A 21,396-nucleotide genomic window follows, 5' to 3' on the forward strand; every position below is an offset into this window, starting at 1 on the left:
CCAGAGCCTATCTGCTCTACTCAGACCACAGAGAAGAACAGGAACCCAGCATTTAATTTTCTATATTTTATTATGGTGCTTACTGCAGAAAGCTCGCTCCTTTTCTACAGTCCCCCCCCCACCCCCCCAATAAAACAGTTTAAACCATCCGGTCTGCTTGTCTTGTCTTATATATTGTATAATATTATTTGTTCTACAGCTTTCAGAACATATCAAATATACACGTATATTTGGATTTACTCAAAAGTGGGTACACTACTATGCACAAAGGAGCGTAACATAAAAAAGTACACAGTCAGTGTGCATGATATTTGAAAGGTAATTCAAATATTTATTTACCATGTTAATTGGGGGAAGTTATGCTATATTTTCTCTTTCAAATGATTACATGTAAAAACCATGGGTATGGTTTTTATACAATGGATATGATAATGTATAGTTATTTATGACATTAATAAATATCATCACCGGAGTTGAACTCACAGGAAATAAGACAGCGGAAATCGGAGGGCCCAGATGGGCTGACCGGATGCCAACTGACTCCACATCCGCCCCTAGAATCAAGTCATTCTGTAGACGAAGCTAACAGTTCCCCGAGTTATCCACTCATAAGGACTCCCTATTGAGATTCAAATGGTAGCAGAGGATGGCCGCCAACTATAGCGTGCCGCCTGTTTTCGACGAGAAGAAATACGACAGCTGGAGAAATGAGGTGGAGATATGGACACACATGACGGACCTAGAAAAGACCAAGCAGGCGCTAGCCGTGACGCTGTCGCTCAACGGCAGAGCCCGGGACACCGCGCTGGAAATACCCGCGGAGGATTTGAAGAAGGAAGATGGCGTGTCCACCCTTTTAAAAGAGTTGGACTCTGTTTACCTAAAAGAGGAAAATGATCGGGCGTATGACGCATACACGGATTTTGATCGTATTTATAGAGAAGATGGCAATTCAATGGCGGATTACATTGTGGATTTCGAACAGAGATACAACCGGATACGCAAGTTTGACATGATACTTTCAGATGCCCTTTTGGCTTTCAAGTTATTGGACACTGCTGGTCTTGATACGAATGACAAACAATTGGCACTTACTGCTTGCACGACACTTACCTTTGCATCTATGAAATCGACCCTCAAACGGATGGTTGGCGAGAACACAGCATCCTCAGTGGGAGAGGGAAACCCAGAGGCTGCACACAAGAGGGAAGGCAACAAGTCCCGCTTAGCAATGAACGACCAGACAGATGAGCAGGGAGGACTGTCCAGATGTGGAGCTTTCCATAACACACTCTTGGTAAGACTGCAATGCCCACATTATCAGGAAAGTGTAAACATACTCTGTTGAGAAGGGAGGATCAGCTGTATTTGATACGGCGTGCTGAACGACCGAATATGTCACTCAACCATAGCTGTGTCTTTCATGTTATGTGATGGAAGAGTATAGTGCACTACTAAAGGCCCCGAAATGCACAATGAAATCATGTGCTTCTCTAGTCAGAGACGCTGATCTCAGGATGTAGTTTCATTTTACGCCATTGGAAATGGTTTGAACATATAGTTTGAGCCGTTGGGTGAGAAACTGTTAAATAATAAGGGAATATTCGGTTACTGGTCTTATACACACACGCACCTCGCCGTAATATGGTAGGAATCAGGATATGCTCCATTTGCTTTTACCAGTCTTCTGTTAATTGACGTACACAACCCATAGGAAGTAAGGGAACGAAAATTGCGTTACCGTAATCCGGTTAACCGGATACAACTCATGACCTCCTCTCCGCCTGTGGTCCAGCAGCGCTGGGTGCTCAGTAGAGACAGCCAAACTTCACACAATTGGCCTGCTGGATTAAACTGGCACATTTACAGAAATGTTGATTATACTGTCCTTTAAATAAATAAATGAAATTGGGAAGCAGGTCGCCAGACTGTGAGAACACGCTGATTTCGTCATTATTTTTGGTCCTTAAAATACCAGCTGATGGGCGGCACCAAACTAAGCATTGATGCTGAAGAAGTCCCTTCAGATAACCATCTTCTATTAAAGGCCCCATATTATGCACTCTGAGGGTTAATCATTTGATTTGGGGGTAATACTAGAATAGAGTTCAATGCCTTGATGATAAAAATACGCCTTTATTATTCTCACACAATTTCTGCAGAACCGTTTTCAGCCTCTGAAAAAAAAGAAGAAAAAAAGCTTTTTTTAAATGTATCTTTAAGCCCCCCTCCCGAGTAGCAAAGTCAAGTCAAGTTTATTTATATAGCACATTTAAAAACAACAATAGTTTACCAAAGTGCTGTACAAAAATACAATGCAAAACAACAAATAGGCCGAAGATACACAACAACAGCAAAAACAACAACAACAAAGCAAAACAAAAAATTCTTAATTTGTGTTAAAGGCCAATGCAAAAAAGTGAGTCTTTAGTAGCGTTTTAAACTGGTCAATAGACTGCGCAGTTCTCAGACTCAGGGGAAGACTGTTCCAGAGATTGGGAGCAGCCACAGCAAAGGCTCTGTCATCTTTTGTCTTTAGTCTGCCCTAGGTAAATCCAGCAGCACCTGCTGAGCTGACCGTAATTCTCTAACTGGAGCATAAAAGCAGAGCAACTCTGACATGAGGTGCCAGCCCATGTAAAGAGTTAAAAGCAAACAACACAATTTTGAACTTGATTCTAAAAAACACAGGAAGGCAGTGAAGAGAGGCCAGGGCCCAGTTTCCCGATAACGATGGATCTTCGCTCGTACGATCATTCTCCCGATGGATCTTTCGAACCATCGTTAATTTCTTTGGAGCGTTTCCCGAAACTCTTCTTAACATGAACGCACATTCGCTGCTCTCACGACGGTCGTAGGATTGTACCTGTCCACTGACATGGTGCTGAAACGGGCTATGACGCAGGGGGAGACGCAGGAATGTCGCAGGAAAATGGGGTTAAAAATGGTTAAAATATCTCCCCATCAAGGCCAACCGCAGAGTAGCCTACGAAAAGAATAGATTGCAATAATATGAATGCTAAAGATATTAAAACGCAATTGATTAGGCCTAGGCCGACATATATATCGTTCCTAATCCTGAACGCACTGTGCATACATTTATTCACGGCATTTCCCCCCCTGAAATAATTCCATATTACAAAAATCCAAAATAGTGTGTGATACAACTACATTTATCTTAATGTGCTGATTTTTTAAACATTTATTTTGCGCAGCAAGAGAGCCGACTTTATCTGATTCCGCATAAGGTTGCATTGATTGGCTCTCTAGTAGGCCCGATAGAATATTTGTAGACATTAAAAATGCAACGTTCCATTCATGCATTATCATTCAAACGCGGCTATTGCTGACCCGATTAGGAGAGCTTGGTCTAGATCCTGCTGCCCATATTGTTGGGCGGGATGAGGTAGGCTATAGGGAGGGTTCGAGTTATGATTCCATCGCTTAAAGTTGTTGCCGGGGGGGGGTAGACCGTACCGGCCTTGCGCTGAATTTTGACGTAGTGTTGATCTCTGCTGATCAACACTACGTATGGTAAGTTGGTAACAAATAAATTGTAAAAAAACACCTTGTGAAGTTATTTTTTCGTTTGGCAAGTAGCCGCTCATTATCGAAAATAAATAATAAATTATCGAAGCACCTCTGTTTCGTGTCGGTGTCCAGTTCGCCCTGTCTGGGCTTATTTTCCCGATAATGACCGGCGTTCTATTATGCCACTTAACGTCAATATAACTGAGCGTCAATATCACTATAGGTCTTTCTACACTGCCGAGCCGGTTCGGTCGCAGCTTGGCACGCCCGGCGATTTCACCTTCTTGTCTAAAGTTTCCTGTGTAAAACCGAGGGGGTCAAATCCCCCGTTCATCACGGCGCAGGGTTTCTTGGTTCACTGGGGAATGCGGGGCTGTGCACGGAATCTCTGACCTCTTTAGAATAATTTGTATTATTGCATACTCCCGAATGTTTTAATTTTTTATGAATGCAGATTGCAGACACCCTCATGCAATAATGAGTTCACTCTATAGTAGGCTAACGATGCTCTTAGCGTCCTACGAGTACCCCGGAGCACTCGTTATCTACGAGCGTTTTCACAACGTTCGTTACCAACGATGCTTTCGGGAAACGGTGTGAAAACTGTACGATGCTCGTACGACGCACTTCAAGATCCACTTAGGCTAACGATGCTTTCGGGAAACTGGGCCCAGAACAGGGGTAATGTGGTCATATTGCCTTTTCCTAGTAGGGAGATGTGAAGCAGCATTTTGTACCAGCTGCAGGCGACAAGTCTGCTGTTATTCGACAGCTGTCCCACGACCCACACTGTAATAGATCAATAGCTTTGCGTGTGTGTCGGCAATCTCACAAACCCTGAGTAGTTGTCAACATTGCGGGTATCATTGACTTAAATATAGCCGTACCTGTTCGAGGCCTAGCCTAACCGAGAATCACTAAGTCAGGCCAAACAATAGGAGCGAGCCCATTGCAATCTATTAGTCACTTTGTGTTAAAGTACTTTTCTTAGTTCCATGTACATATGTTACACGTGCCAATAATTCTATAAATTATTTGGGTTTTCTGCTCGTAACAATGAATATTTTTTTCTTTACAACTTACTGTATGTACTAGGGTCTGTTTTGATGGCTGTGAGTGCATTTCCCCTTCCTTGACTTGGGCAACACGACCTTGAAGACAGCTTGTTCTGCAGATGTTGTAACTTGCGGTCTGCATTTTCATTGTATGCTATTGCATGATCGCCAAGTACCACCTGCAATTGTAGAATGTCAAACGTCAATGATCCATTCGAAGCATAGGAAAGTTATTGTTTTGTTCGAGAATGTTTTTTGGTCATTTTTAGTAATAAAAAGAAATATTAAATATGTGCCGTGACGATGAACAAGGCCTTATAAGATTATAGTAACATTACAGCTTGCATAATCCTAAATAACAGCAAAATATCGGAAGCTAGAAAGTTAGCCATGGACTACAGCTGACTAACCAAGATCATTACTCAAAATGAACAGGTATCTTTCACAAGTTGTGATCCTGAAGGTCCAGGTTGCGCCATCGTAGTGGGAACTCCGTCTGTAAGGACAAATTAATGAGAAATTCCTGCAGTGTACTGTGCCCGCTTCCTCTATGATATGAAGCAAACTTAATGCAAGGCAGGGGCCGTACAGCAGAGGATGGTGGTCAAAATTAATTGAAAACTCATTCTTCATGCCGTCTTCTATGGGAAGTCCATGCACAGAGAATTTGCTTTCGCACAGAGAACAGAAACTTCACGACATGGCGTTACAGCTAGAAAGACTCCAGCGGCAACTGCTGTAAACAGCTATGCTTGAGGGCGGCTGGGTGGTGAGACTTTTGCTCGGCTGGGTGGTGACGCTTTTGCTCTTCCCACTTCGGTCTGATGTCAGATTGTAGCGGCCGTAAATGCTGACCTGGAATCAAGATGTTCAGGCAGTTAATGTTGGGTGTTCTAGATGGGCGCGAGTAATTCCCCTGGCTCGGGTTTTGTTTTCGTTTTTTAAACATAGCAGATCGTTAACATGGATAAAATGGCATGAAGCACACTTAAGAAAAGGGAAAGCGAAAAGCATAATATGACCCTTTTAACGTCCTGGTTCTTCCTGGCTGTCCATAGGCGGGTAAGAACCTGTTCATCGTACAGAGCCCTGGGCAGCCGGGCATGGTGCAGCAGGTCCAGCTGGTCCAGCCCAAACAGGAGTCCCAGATGGTCCAGCAGACCCTGAAGGGGGTTCAGGCCTGCTCGCTTCCCCAGCAAACCCTGAAGATGGTCCAGGCCTTCTCTCTCCCCCAGCAGGCGCTGAAGGTGGTCCAGGCCTCCTCGGCCTTACTGCCCCAGGTCCCACTGAGGCAGACGCCCTCTCAAACACAGGTACCCCTCTTCACCACAGGTTACCTTTCTCGTACAAACACAGGTAACCTTAAACTAATGAAACTAAGCCTAGTGCTGTGCGGACGCCCTTAAAGGTCCCATGACATGAAAATATCACTTTATGAGGTTTCTAACATAAATATGAGTTCCCCTAGCCTGCCTATGGTCCCCCAGTGGCTAAAACTTGCGTTTGGTGTAAAACGAGCACTAGCTGTTCTGCTCGCTAGGAATGCGCGATATAAACGATATACGATGTAAACGATAAAAAATGGCCTACGATAGAGATTTTTGTTATATTGCTCTATCGCGATAATGCATGTTTGACGCGATCTATCCATGACCCGCGAAATATAAAGAGCGGGTCATGGATAGAGCTACGAGCTGCAACCGTCTGCAACGCATCGTCCGCGAAATTTAAAAAGAGCCACGAGCTGCAACCAGCTGCATTGCATCATCCGCGACCCGCGAAATTTAAAGAGCCACGAGCTGCAACCGGCTGCAACGCATCATCCGCAACCTGCGAAATTTAAAGAGCCATGAGCTGCAGCCGGCTTCAACGCATCATTGTCATCTAAGCAAATATGGCTGAAAGCGAAACGGAGGAGGTGGTGATTGCTCTCATTTCATGTTCATTTGAAAATTGTATGCGTTCACTTTGCACTTTTATGTTTTAATATCAAGTATCTGTGCACACACTTGGAAGTTTTTTCTTTATTTAAAATAGCCATGCCTATTACTGGACGTATTTCCCTAATTTACAGTATCCATTTCTTTATAAACAAGACGCCACCAGTTTTAATTTAATTAGAGAAGTATACGTCATTACACAGAAGATTTTTTTCTTTGTTAAAGTCTCTGCAGCTACAACATTATGTTGTATGATTACAGTTTTGCACAATAAATGTTCTCAAAACGACTTTCTTTTGTTTTATACATTTAGCAGTTTGGCTTTCCTTAGTCTATGTAACCTGTTCTGAAATGGTTCTATTATGATTTATATATCGTGATATATAAATCAATAGGTTCGCAATAGGTTGCAATGTATATCGCAATATGGATTTTAGGCCATATCGCCCATCCCTACTGCTCGCCTTTGAAAAAACGGAGGCTCAAGCGGCAAGCGCTCTGATTTGGAATGTCTTTAGGTATGTCGTCACAAAGCATCTAAGCTCCTCCCCTTACTCTGCCTGGCCCGCCCAGAGAGTTTGGCACGCCCATAAGACAATGAGCTAGAGACCGTACGATCGCCACACTGTCTTTGCCTGGAGTGGAGAGACATCATGGATTCCAAACTATTTTATGGCAGGTGCTCAGTGTTCGGGTGTGAAAGTAAAAAACTAAGTACATTTGTAACTCCTTCATCCGAGTCTCTGAGGAACCAGTGGGTTCATTTCGTTTTCACTGGAAATGCGCCAACACGACTTGCGAAATGTGTGTTTGTGTGCGCCAAACATTTCACCGACGACTGCTTCTTCAACTTGGGACAATACAGAGCTGGACTTGCTGAACGTCTGAAAATTAAGCCTGGATCAGTACCAACTCTCCTCGCCTCAGCTACAAACCGCGGACAAGTAAGTAAACTAACGCTGTATCATGTTCTTGCTTTACTGTGTATGATTACCTTGCTTGTTCCCCTTAGAATGGCTGTAGCTTTAGCTAATGCTCACCGTACTACAAACTAATACAGCTGTCTTTTAACAGCTACGTGACGCAGTAGTTCTAGCGTGAGACACAGGGCCTGATTCCCAGGTTAGCCTTGGTGTTCTTTATCATTGGAGACAGTTATCAACACATTTCATTCAGTCCTTCTAGTTGCAGAGTTTGCTCGTGCTAGGCTAGCGCACGGCAACAGGCAATGCTAGCCTGCTATAAAACAGTCTTTCCCACTCCACATTACACCCAAGGTAAATCAATTATAACGCCAGACTATAGATGTAAATAATGTGTTGAATAATCTTAGAAATAAAAGTAACCTTCCATCGCATGAATCATCGCATTTTGAGGGACTATTTTCTCGGTTTAGGAGCTGGTAACCTAGGTATCAGCAATGCAATGCAAGGTTGGTATTTTCCTAAATACATAGGCCCACTTATGTTCTCCCCTTCACGCCAGTCTCAAATCAATGGGCTGTTAGCAGGTTAATAAATCGAGTACTAACTGGATCTTGTTGTCTCTACAGAGGCCAGCACATCGACTGATTACATTCAGCTGCCTCTCTCAAGGGATGTTGCATGCCAGATGGACCACGTGGAAAGTTTGAAAACGCATACTGTAGGCACACAGCTACCCTTTAGGACTTTGCGGCCCCACATTAAAAGGGAAGGTATCTCCTTTCCACATTTACTTTTTATGTAGTTACTAGTGTTCTTTATTCTGGCATTTCTCTTTGCTTGCATTATGTGTTTTTTCATTTGACTTGCCTTAATAAAATTCATTGTTTGCACAGGTGTCCAGGCAACTGTCTTCTGCAAGGATTTCGGTGTTGGGACATGAAATAGTGCATTTTATACAGGTGTTCAATATTGTTTGAAGTTAAAAGAAGTGACCTAAATAAAATCATCCCAAATAGGGATGGGCGTGAGGACTCGATTACTCGAGTACTCCTCGTTACAAATGAACTCGGTTGGTGGACAGGCAAACTCGAGTTTGCATATACACACACAAACAAAGTTTTCTGAAGCAAATGTATCAATTTTCTGTGCGGCGCCACTAACGCATGCCCAGGGCACAAAGCAAATGAAATGTATCAAATTTCTGTGTTGCGCGTGCTGGCCGTGTGCAGGTACGCCAGAATTCAAAAAGTTAAGAGATGGCGGTTAAAGCATAGCGCAGCGAATAATTGAAATACTTTAAAGAAATAGGAGATAATAAGGTGAAATGTAAAATATGCCAAGCGAAATCGAGCTACCAGAGTACTACAAGTACTATGCGGCAACATATGCTGCTGAAACACCGGTGAGTTCGGGAAAGCAGACCCGCAGCAACCAAGTGTGTCAGCTATTTTCACCGCCGCAAGACGCAGCGATAATCCCGGCCGTGTAGAGAAGATCACAACGCTGAGTATTTCCATAGTCCATTTGCTGCCGTTTTATTTGCAGCTTTAAATTATTTGCAATGGTTAGGCTACTTGTTTCGTTTATTTTTATTTTAACCGTCACAGGCCTTGGTTCGACGTGATTTAAATTGTGAGAAGCATACTTATTTTTGTAAGGAAAATGTGTTTTGAACGTTTGCAAAAAGAAATTGAATACTCTGATAACTCTGACTGTTTTGATGGAGAATAAGCATTACATGTTTGGTTGGTAATATTGCCGTTCATCATTAGGCCTATTCCTGCTGCAGATGCGTTGCATTCTAAAAATAGATTTGATTAAACGAGTACTCGATTGATCCTCGAGGAATTCCTTCGATCACTCGAGTTTGTAATTTACTACTCGTGATCGTCATCCTCAAGTACAGAAGTTCCTCAGGGAGAGAAACATAACGCATTACTACGATGTCTGGCACTTTGCAAAAGGTATATTTTCAGAGCCAATATGGAGCTATGTGTTGCTCCAGCCTTTTCGTTAGTGATATCCTTTTGGTGAGAAAGAACTGATGTTTTGAAGCTTGCTTAAAAAGCCCCCATTTGGTGGTCCTTCATTTTAAAATTGTGAGACTGAGTAAATGGTAACAAATGCTTTGAAATTATCAAATGGAGTAATCACTCAGTTTATGAGTATCTTAACTAAGTGGAAAGTACTTTGCTCTCATTGTAGGTATTTAAAAGAAGCTGTTAGCAATCAGTATGCAGAAAGACTTTGAGAAACTCAAGAAGTGGATGAAGAGCATCAACAACCACATATACTGGACTGCAGCTGGCTCAACCTCCGGGCCAAAGAGAATCGCAAAGTGGACCTCGATCCTGAACCATGTTCGAGATGTCCATGTACATGAAGATCCTCTTTACCCCAAGTACGAGCATGCGATCCGCCAGACAAGTGACCAGAGTAAATGGCTTCAAGCAGGTATTGCACCAATATACAGGCTAAATGTCAAAACAGTGAACAGACAACTACAGTTATTTTGTGGCTTTCAGAAATGTACTGGTTGGTTTAGGACAGGCATCTCCAAACGGCGGGCTGTGGTCCGGGTCCGGACCAAGTGATCGTCCTATCCGGACCCCTGACCAATTTAAAATAATAATAAAAAAAATATATATATTATTATTATATATTATTTTTATGATTTCACTATACAAAGCATGATTATGTTAGTAAAATCATTTCTCACTGAAATACAAATTGAAAGGCAGAATAGTCTGTAGTGCAGCATAAAAACCGCAAAAAGCAATGATCTTCACAGAGCGAAGATCATGCACTCACCGAACTTGTTTACCGGAAGAGCGATTTGGAATGAGAAAATGGCTTGCTCGAAAATAAGGAAAGTTGACCCCCGAAAACAGATATTTTAAAGATGAATGGACTGACCAATACTTGTTCATTCTCCCGCAAGGCAGTACAAAACCTTTGTTGTGTCTTTTATGTGTTGAAACCATGGCGCTGATAAAAAGCCGGAATATTAAGCGGCATTACGAATCCAAACACAGATCCTTCGAGGAAAAGTATCCCCAGAAGTAAGAGCCTGGAAAATATCCGAGCTGAGAGCTCAGTATGAGAGGTCTACGCGTGTCTTCACACACTCATTTACAGGCCAGCAACGTGCAAATGAATGCTCACTTAAGATTGCATGGATTTTTGGGCAACCTAAAAAAAAAATCTGTGACACGACTGTTGTGAATGAGTGCTTGAACGCCGCCGCCGAGACGTTACTTGAAGGTAAACAAAGGGATGAATTGTGTGAAAAAATAAAGCAAATCCCAATGTGAGCTGCAACGACAACCAGAAAATCCGAAATGTTATCAGATGACGCACTGTCACAGCTTCATGCGGCTGTTCAGAGTGCCCCATCCTTAGCCATTGATGAGTCTTCAGATGTAACGGATAATGCCCAGCTTTTGGTTTATGTGCGATTGTTTCATCAAGACAAGAAAGAGATCTGAGAGATCTAAATAAGCCAAAAAAATGGCTTATTTAAATTTATACCAATACGATGGTGTTAGATTTCAGCTTATTTCTAAACTGTTCGGACAGACTCTGCGTTGTGTATTTTCAGTCGTAGTAGTAATTCTTGAAGTCGAAATCAAAGCAGCTTGGCAGGTTGGATTATGCCGCTTTTCCACCGCACATGTAGCTCGACTCGACACGACACGACTCGACACGACTCGACACGGTAGCAGCGCGGGTCCTTTTCCACCGCAAATAGTACCTCCGGGACGTGGGCGGGGTCGGCTGCGCGAAAGGGCCGTGACGTATTTTTGTACGCGACGCAAACAACACCTACGTAACCCACACATGGACAGAACCCACATAACAACAATGGAGAACATCGATGCGATGGTATTCGTGTTCGTATTATTAGCTGGCATGTTGAAGAAGTGGAATATGTTGGCTGCGGCGCTGCTATGGCTGTTACCAGCATGGTTGCCATGTCGCTCTCGTGACTTCGTCACACTCTCTGGCCAATCAGTGGCCGGCCGTCTGCCGACGTCACCTTTTAGCATCGGCTCAGCCGCTTGGAACCTAGAGCGAGGCGGTACTAGAAAAAGCAGCCACTTCAGGTACCAGATACCATGTTTTCGCGGTGGAAACGCAAAAAAGGCGAGCTGAGTCGAGTCGAGTCGTGTCGAGCTGGTACCATGCAGTGGAAAAGCGGCATTAGAGGGTTGAATAGATGGTTTATTTTCCAGGAATACAGTGAGATACAGACTTAGGTTGAATAATCTATAGTGGACCCGGTGGTCGATGACTTGTTCCTTGGCTGTCGAAACCCTCTACTCCTCGAACCAAAGGGTTGGGGCGAGTATAATACAAAAAGGGGATAGATGAATAACACGTGAACAGACGCACTCTCAGCCTTGATGAGGTATTTGGCCCTGGCTATGTCCCGGAGGACCCGGTCGGTTCAACCTTGTTGAGACATAACAATGGCAGAACACCTTGTATCAGTATGAGAGGCCCTTGCCTGTTCCTAGACTAGAAATGTGAACAGAGAGACACTAAAATACACCAACATTCTACATTCCTCCCTCTTGATCATACTAAACATAGTTTAAAGATCACCCACAAAAAGAGAATTCAGTGTATTTTCTGGTGACCCATTAATAATTAACTAAATCAATGAAAGAAAGCATAAAAGGCAATAGGACAAGTAAATTCAAATCATACACAAGTAAACCAGGTGTAGGCCACTATAATAAAGAAAATAACAAACTCATTAGGTTACTCATGATTAAAACATTTTTAAAGAATCAAGAAAGTCAACTGTCGAGACACCTCCCTCTGCTTGGCAGAACAACATCACAGACAATACTGCATGACTCAGTTGGTTTTGAGTAGCAGTTGCAACAGAGTTATTTTCCAGTTGATGGCCACCGCAGGTGTGATGGGGGATGAGGATGAAAGTTCGTAGTAGGGCGTCAGGACAAACAGACACAGTTCAGTTCAAGGACTCCTCCCAAGGACTCAACAAGTGTCCTTGTCTCCTGGATCTCCCAGGTACGATGAAACATGAAACAAAGAAAAAGTGCAGTATCAGTCATGGGGGAGGCATTGTCACAGCCTCCAACATTAATAATGATCAAAATGATTCGATAAACAATGAAAAATGATCATACAAAAATAAATCGCTTGATTCGAAAATGGTTATATCAATAATCAGTAATCAGTCATCATAGTTCTCAATAAACCTTGTGTGAATGAATGAATGATTGAACCTTTGTTCAAAAACAAAACAAACAAAATGTTCTAAAGCTGAGCAGTTGTGTCAAGAAGGAACCAACATGAACTTAGATAGGCAGTGACAAAAGTCCTAGCATCTTTCGAAGACTAACCTCTCGTGAAAATAAAGGAATGAAAATAACAAACACTCAAACACTCCCTGCTCTTCACCCTGTATCAGTTAGTTTGCGTGCCAAATCTAACGAGTGTCATTCCAAGTTGGTGTTATTGTTGGTTTCCGACACTGAATCGCATATGTGGCTGAGTTCTTCAGCACTCTACGCCTGTAACTTCTTCAATAGTTCCCTCATTTTGTCTGAGCGATTTTCTTCCCCTACTCTCTCGTTGGAGCGGTCCCGGTACATCTTTCGAGGGGCTTTACATTCTCTTATCCAGTGTCCAATTTGTCCACAGTTGTGGCATGGTCGAGGTTCTTTCTGTCTGACTGGCTGGGGGAATCGTCCTCTGTCCCTGTTGGACTGGGGGAATCTTTCTCGTCCCCTGGCTACGGGGGACGAGAAAAATACACCAACATTCTACAGTGGGAAAAGCTTACCAGTTTGTATGTTTTTTATGCTTCATTTTTATACTTGATCCGCTGACCGCTTGGAAGCCATCGGAGTACATATTTTTTTAGAAGAAAGGGGTTATGTGGTAGGATCTTTAAGAATGCTTAACTGCGATATTCATATATTCATGGCTCAAATATTAAGGATCATGCTTTGACGTGTAACTAACGCATTTACGCGGTCAGCAATCCGCTGCCAGGCTTTGGTTCTCCGGGTTGCAGAGGCTTTAGCGTTCCCTTTTCTTGTGATAATGTCCTTCTCCTCGTCATAGCTCTCCAGGAGAACCTGGAGTTCCATTTCATTGAAATAAGCGGCCCGTTTCGCCATTTCGATCAGGGTTTCCATGATCCATACATCACGTCTTTTTAGGTTTGGCATGGACGCGCACAACCCTGTGTTAACCAACCCCGAGTTGATTGAACTAATGCATAACGGCTGCTGTGGAACTGAAACCTCTGGGTTAGTCGGCACAGGGTAAATTCGCGTTAACTCAGTGTTTGTTAAACCTCCGTTCGTGGAACACCCCTCTGGTGTACCTGTTTTGCTTACTTGAAATGTAGGCCTAATGCACTTTGTGTTTATTTGAAGTTTAGGCCTAGTGTTCCTGTTCTGCTTACTTCACATGTAGGCCTTATGCACTTTTTATGTTTACTTGAATTGCAGGCCTAATGTACCTGTTTTGTTGAATTGAAATGTTAATATGCGTTACTTTGTCTTACTAGTTTTTCATGGTTAAAAGTTAGCTATTTGGAAATTGAAAATAAATACATCTGAAATTATAAGGTAATATGCCGTGTTGATTGTATTTGACAAAAGAAGGCTATTAGGACGTGGTAGGTTCGGACCTTTCTTGGAAGGAATTTTTAGTAACTGGACCTTGTTCAATTTTAATTGAAGACCCCTGGGACATGGTTGTAGTATTCTTTACTGTATGGGTAATGGTTTTCTGATATCATATTTTCTTATTGTCTGCAGCAACTCCAACTTTCTCCAAGTTGGAGAAGTTGCTGACCAACAAAAGGGCGCTGAAGGATGTTGCAAAACTGAGCCCCCACCACCAAACTTCATCTTTGGAGGCTTTCCATGCGGTTATTCTTTGTTTTGCCCCAAAAAATGTTGTCTTTCCCTTTATTGGAATGCTGTGCAGCATTAACATGTTTTTGTCTTGACAACCCGGATACTGCGTCCCAGGAGGCCCCAGCACCAGCTCACAAAGGAACGATAGGAGAGATACCTGTAGCGACTGAACAATTGATTCAGAGATTAAGTCTTGCAGAGATTTATCATTGCTTTGTGTTTATGAAATAAATATTACTATGCTCCTATGGATGGTTTGTTCTGTAACTATTTAAGTTGTATTTATATCAGAGCTAAAAAAAACATCTTGACAATATTAGGCACAAGATTTAGAACAACTTCATTTATTTTATTAAATTCTGTAACAATGCACAACTTACTTGTGTATTCTTCTCAAATTTAGAGGACCATAGTCGGCTCTATATATTTGGCTGGCATTCTGAATAGAGTAAACATTTAGGCAGACAGGCTCCAATCCAGGATGGTCAACCATACACGTCAGCTGTTTGACCTCCCTTAGTCTTCTAATTAGAATTTGTAAGGGTAAGTTTTTATTTTTAAGCATAATTATTTGTCAAATGAAGAGACAAAGTAGTTTCCAATTTAGTGGAGAGTGCTACCTGCGGTATCTCCATGCAGCAAATATTCTCCGCTTCTGTGGGCATGGTCGTACATTTTCCACAACGGCACCTATCCATAAAATAAAGGTAAATGTAATAATGGCAGAGGTCTGACTATAGTGGCTCTGGTTAGTGTCTATAGCTATACATATGACAGTGGACAAGCTGATGTTAGACGTAAATCATGGGTTATGTGTAACATGACTTCAATATAAGTTGAAATTAACCCATTAATACTTCTCTAAACTACACAGATGACTGATATAGATGCTAATATAGTGTTATAACGATCGCAAATCAGCAACTTTAAAAGCCAACAACGTAGGCTAGCGTTAGCACATGATAATAACTAACCGCATACATAAACAAACCAACTAAAGTACCGTATCCAGACACAATATATTAAACTAACCATTCAGAGACGTCCTGCTGTAGCCGCTGAGTATCAACTTCTTCAGGTGCTTCGCTATCCGGATCCGATTCTGGGTCAAACTGAAAAGCTTGAACGACTGGGTTTCTACGAGCCATTGCGATACAACCACCATAAACAGAGCACACGTGGCTGCAAGCTGCTCAGGGCCACACCGCCACCCTCCTCCTTGACCTGCCTTGACACGCCCACCGAAACAGCGCATTTGGGGGAAGCTCAATGTGCGACTGGCTCGGAGTGGCTGTAACTCTGCACCACGGCTGAATTTTTCGGGAACGTCTTTGAATACTGTGTTAGTTGCCCACTAATACCTATATTAAAGAATACATAAAATAGCATGTCATGGGACCTTTAAAATAATGTCATGTGTAGGAAAAACCCTGTAAGATGTTTGCCTGCTATCCATAGCAAAGAACCATGGTTGACGAATGTATATCATTTCCCAGCTAAGCCACATCCAGATCGCCCAGCAGGCCCTGAAGGTGGTCCAAGCCGCCTCGGCCACCCTCCCCCAGATCCCTCAGAGGCAGGCGGCCATGCCCATCATGCCGGTGACTCTGCCTAAACATCAAACACTGGTAATCCTCCTTAACAACACAAAGTTAAGATATTTCCTCCATCTCTTATTCACAGTGAATAGATATTAGGGTGATCTTTTATTTATGTATAAGAAAAAAAATATATGTAGAGATTTTTGTTTTACAATTTCCACAAACAACGCTCCAGTGCACCATACTCATTACTATGTTGTTTTTTAAACTGCGGTTATGGTATGTTTTCCCATTCGGTTAATATTTACTGAATGGAAAGGCATACGTTGTACTTCTTTTTTCATGCACTTTTTTTTTGGAGTCAACCTGATGATGCAGGTATGATGGAAGCAAAGACGTCCTCTCGTGAATCCAGAGAACCTTTCAGGTTCCCTAATAACTGTTCCACTCCCTGGCTCCTCCCCCAGTTCCGGCTCCGAAAGCGCTCCAAGAACCATCTGGGCGGAGCTCGCATGAAGCGGATACTGGCAAAGATCGCCCTGGTGGGCGGCCCCCCCACGGAGGCCATGGTCCCCGGCCACACTGTCACAATCAACGGGGTGCATGTGCAGGGCGTGCCCGCCGCAGCCCCCAACCCCGGCGGTGAGTGTTGCTGACCCCTCCCTGGAGGCTCGTGAGGCGGGTTCTGAGTCGTTAGTCCCAGGTGCACGTCTAGCAAATATTAACTACAAGAAGGAAGTGATGGATTCAAATGAAATCGTTCGTAGTGTAGTGGACTGCAGTTTAAAACCACAACCGTTCAAACTAAATACCCTGTTTGGTCTATGGAGCCTTTATTCCGCTCTGACTAGGAATGGCACAATGCCAATTTTTGGTTTCCGTTCTATTGATAGCGGTCTGAAATAAGTTTTTGTTTTTTATGGTTAAGCCAAATATTTAGCCAGACGATTTCTCGATTTCCGCTGTAGCCAGGAAGCTGTAGTAACAAAGCTTTTAGATGAACACTTGAGTTAAACCGTTCCATGGTATGTTTTATTGTATATACATATCTATATCTATAAACAAATATATCGAGAGAGAATAAATGGTTAAACAGATATTAGTGTGTGTCTGGATTATTTCTGAAAAGTTGATTTCAAAGTCCACTGCTACTTTTATGGGGCTATAGAAAACGGCATCAAAATGTTGTTTTATAAATATAGAAATGGAATGGAGAGAGAAGCGGCGATGGGTGGAGCAGGAGGAAGAGACGCTGGAAGGAGGATAGTGTTGGGATGTGGTTTATTTCTGTTGAGGGTATGAGGATAGGGGCGTTCCTTTTTATGGTTCCTTTTAGTCAAGTTATTTTTTATTTGTTGTTTTAGTAAATTTTGTCATGAAAAAGCTTTAAGACACACTCTTACTCCTAAACCCCTACAACTCAACTGGTACTTTACAACCACCAACAGGAGTTTATACTCCAAAAATGTAATGATAATCATAGTAATCTACGGTAAAACCATTTTTTAACTAATTTCGCTACACCAAAGGCTGATTAAAACCCAGGGGAAATCCTTTAGTTACTTGTCGCTCCATACACATCTCCATCTCTCACTCTCTATCCCACTCTCCCTGTCCACCGTCGCTGTCTCGTCTTTGTCTTTTGAACAATCGTTAATCCAAGCCGCATCTGGGTCTAGTGTAGACCAGCTTCGTGAAGCCAGCCTTAATCTCACAAACCAGCCTCCTCTTTGTCTCCATCTAGTCAGGAGCCAGCCAGGGTTTCCCATAGCACTTTACAGTTTAGGTGGTCGCTAGGGTTAGGGTTAGGGCTAGGTTTTATTTTTTTTTCAGTAATAAAAAACAAATTCAGTAAAAGTATGAATAATATACAAACAATTAAGAATAATAAAATGTGTAGAATAGGCCACAGTTATGCTCTGTGCGTAAGAGAATTGGCGCGCCGAGCATTGGCGCGCTTCCTTACAAGACCGGTAACCATAGCAACGCCGGTAAACAAACCTTGCGAAGCCTAATCCCTACGTGAGCTCCCCGCGCTACGGCCAACCGGAGGCGAACAGAGCTTTTGGCCGTGATATTATGATATATACAATTATATTATGCTATTATAGAACGTTATAAGACGCTGAGAATTGGCGCGCTGCCAGCCGCTGTCACCGAGTGTGAGAGGAGAGTTGACGGAGAAGATGGTTACTAATACTCGTGTGAAAATGTCCACACCGCGGTAACCCTAGCGGTCGCCCAAGCATCACACGCATGCTGCCTTAACTACGTCGTCTGAAAAAAAAAAAATGATAAAAAAAATAAAGTGAAAGAATGTTATGATATATGTCAGACCCCAGCCTCCCGTCCCTCGGTCTGACGGCAAACTACACCACCTTAACTAACACATTTTCTGCGGGAAACCCTGCTACAGATGCTGCTGGGCTCAGAGCAAAAATGATGTAGATGATGAGGAATGGTTATGTTATGGGTAGTTCAACAATGGATTTAAGCTGACGTACAGCTGATGATAAGTCGAACAGCGGAAATTGCGTTTCTGTAGACTGGAGACGCGATGAGGCTCATGACCTCCTCTGGGTCTTTGTGTGAACGGGGCCTCTGTCTCTCTGTCTCCCTCCCAGGGCGGCAGGGTGGGGGGCTGCAGGGCGGGGGGCTGTCGGTACCGGGGGTGCCAGCTCAGGCCAGGAAGAAGAGAGTCACCTGCACCTGTCCTAACTGCAAGGAAGCAGACAAGAGGCAAGTCGGGGCTGGGGCGGGGGCAACCGGCAAAATATGATAATTCTAATAATGATGCGCTGGAGCAGCGATTGGCAAGAGCGAGTAAACCCAAATGCTTTTTTGGGGGGTTTAAACCGGTCTAGCTCCATTGATATTGAACAAGGCTATCTGCAGTTGTGTCAATGTTACTAAAGAAAGACAGGGAATTCTAAGAAACGGGTATATAATCCTCTGTTAGTTTATTGGTTTAGTTGAAAGGGACCATGTGCAGAACAGGTTCTATACCAGAGTTAGCTGAATAGCTCATTTGCATCTGTGGTCCCTTGTTGTCGCTGGTCCCCAGCCCTTCAACCGGTTTGTGAACGTCCTGCTCTGCTCTGAACTCCGGTCCCGCTCTTAACTCAGCAGCCCAAAGTTTGCATGAGTCCAAACCGGGGACGGGAAATGGCCCGGACCTCCCGATACGATATTATAATTTTTTACTGCTGATGCGATAAGCATTTTGAATCTGCAAATATTTCATATTTTGTGTGTTTTAACCTTTGCCTTCAGGCTCTTCTTAAATTAGTTTTTTAAGCAAAGAATTCCAATTTGCACATTAATACATTCAACTTTTTTTTTATTACCATGGGATTAACCCCCCCTCCTTAGTAGAGCTCTCCGCCCGATGCACATTTAATTTTCAGTCTCTTTTGAGGTTGAGATGAAACGGGGTTCACACACACATTCAACGGCCTTCATTAGCCCGGTGTCTCATCAATTCATGGCCCCTCCTGCATTTCGAAGTAAAGGCAAATGTGCCCTTACTACACGGCTGTGTTCCAATTTAAAAAAAATAGTTAATGTGTATGTTTATAGGATTAAAAAGTTTAAAAAAAAATAGCATACATGTCCTTAGTCCTGTGTTTCTGTGTGCCAGGCCAGGAATGCTGAGCAAGAGGAAGCACATCTGCCACTTCCCCGGCTGCGTGAAGACGTTCAGGAAGACGTCCCTGCTCAGGGCTCACGTGGGCCTGCACACGGGGGAGCGGCCGTTCCTCTGCAACATCTGTGACAAGAGGTTCACACGCAGCGACGAGCTGCAGAGGCACGCTCGCACACACACAGGTAAACCTTAACACTGGTCACAGGGCTGTGAGTATTGGTATAGAAACGTGGGCACACACAGGTAACTGTGCTTTTAGTATTGTTATAACAAATACGCACACAGGAAGCCGTGCTGTTAGTATCGTTATAGACACATATACAGTTTACAGTGCAGCTAGTGTTGTTATGGACATGGCTGCACACACACTTGTAACAGTCCTGTTATTATTCTTAGAGACAAGCCTGCACACACACCCAACCTGATCAATATTACACAATATTAAAAACATTAGATTGGCAAAACAATAAATATATCATCAAAATGGAGGGCCATTTACTCTCAAAATAAATCAGGTTTCCTATTTGGAATTTCAGTGTCCTGGAAATACATAGAGAAAACAATCAATCCCCTATGTACACCCCTATATTATGCAACTGCTCCTGTTGTCAAGCCGCTCAGCCAACCAGAACCAATGATTTCTAGTAGAGATTAGGGTATACCAAACATTCAGGTCTTTCACACATGAAGAGCGGGTCATCTCCAGTGGATTGGGTCCGGAGATGACCTGAAGTTGCCCTTTCACACATGCAACATGAACATTCTCCTTCTACAGATTCTGCTGCCATGCTAATTTTACTAAATTTCTTACTTGTTTTTCCGTTTTGTGGTTCTAATTAATGGCATGCTAAGGTTCATGGTATATATGCCGAGAGACCTCACACACACAGTCAAATGCAATGCACAGTGCCAGGGTAAGGGGTTCCATTCCCCCAGCTACACTAGTAGATTTAAGCATTTATACTTTCGGGTTAGGGGTTCGATTCCCACTGGGGTCCCCCACAAGCAATCTATGCCTTCAATGTGTGCCCTTATTTTTATATAGCATTTATATTCTATAATAGGATCACGTGTGTAATGTTTTTTTATTCATCATATATATTCTATAATATGATCACGTGTGTAATGTTTTTTTATTCATCAGATATATTCTATATTATGATCACGTGTGTAATGTTTCTTTATATACATATCCTTTATATTTATTTTTTATTATGATCAGGTGTGTAATGTTATGTACCATATTTATTCTGTATTGTAATGTGTTGTGAATCCTTCTATAGGTGTGAAGCGGTTTGAGTGCAACCAGTGCCAGAAGCGCTTCATGAGGAGCGACCATCTCGCCAAGCATTCGAAAACGCACATCAAAACCAAGAACCTGTGAACACACACTTCCACACACACAAAACAAACGTGTGTGTTTCACTGTCCCCTTGTACATACACACCTCCTCTGGCCCCAGACAAGCCCCCCACGTCCTAGAGCGCCTGGGAAATCTAGGAATGTCTTCAGCGTGACGGCTGTGCAGTTTTGTGAAATCCCCAGGAAGGGCGTTTGTAAAAATGTATCTTTATTTTCTGATCCCCTTATGTTACTGCTTTGTTAAACTGTGGCATTGTCCACTGAGAAAAAAGGATTCAAATGTAAATGAGTACTATGTGTTCAACAGAGAGTGGAGGCTGACAGGAAGTAAGGGCTCTCTTCCCTTGGGTTATGTTTGACACAACTCAATAAAAGCGATGAAACCCTCCTGGCAGCTTGTCATGTTGTCATGTCATTTGCTTGTTCCATATCTATCAGAATGAATTGAATATAAACTAACTCAATAAATTTGCACACACATTGC

General features: G+C 42.9%; 1 protein-coding gene and 1 long non-coding RNA gene across 2 annotated transcripts; both read left to right on the plus strand.

The window, feature by feature from the left end:
• Nucleotides 1-523: 523 nt before the first annotated feature.
• Nucleotides 524-21,311, plus strand: LOC115539702 (transcription factor Sp2). The gene is made up of 7 exons (XM_030350472.1): nucleotides 524-1,297; nucleotides 5,645-5,899; nucleotides 15,860-15,991; nucleotides 16,372-16,546; nucleotides 18,529-18,643; nucleotides 19,545-19,732; nucleotides 20,834-21,311. The coding sequence occupies exons 1-7, from the start codon at nucleotides 647-649 to the stop codon at nucleotides 20,932-20,934; spliced, it is 1,617 nt and encodes a 538-aa protein (XP_030206332.1). The 5' UTR covers nucleotides 524-646; the 3' UTR covers nucleotides 20,935-21,311.
• Nucleotides 9,806-14,611, plus strand: LOC115539711 (uncharacterized). The gene is made up of 2 exons (XR_003975995.1): nucleotides 9,806-9,906; nucleotides 14,262-14,611. It is a non-coding gene; the product is annotated as an uncharacterized LOC115539711 (long non-coding RNA).
• Nucleotides 21,312-21,396: the final 85 nt, after the last annotated feature.

The sequence above is a fragment of the Gadus morhua genome, chromosome 3, assembly GCF_902167405.1.
Source record: "Gadus morhua chromosome 3, gadMor3.0, whole genome shotgun sequence".
In the NCBI taxonomy this organism is placed as follows: Eukaryota; Metazoa; Chordata; class Actinopteri; order Gadiformes; family Gadidae; genus Gadus; species Gadus morhua.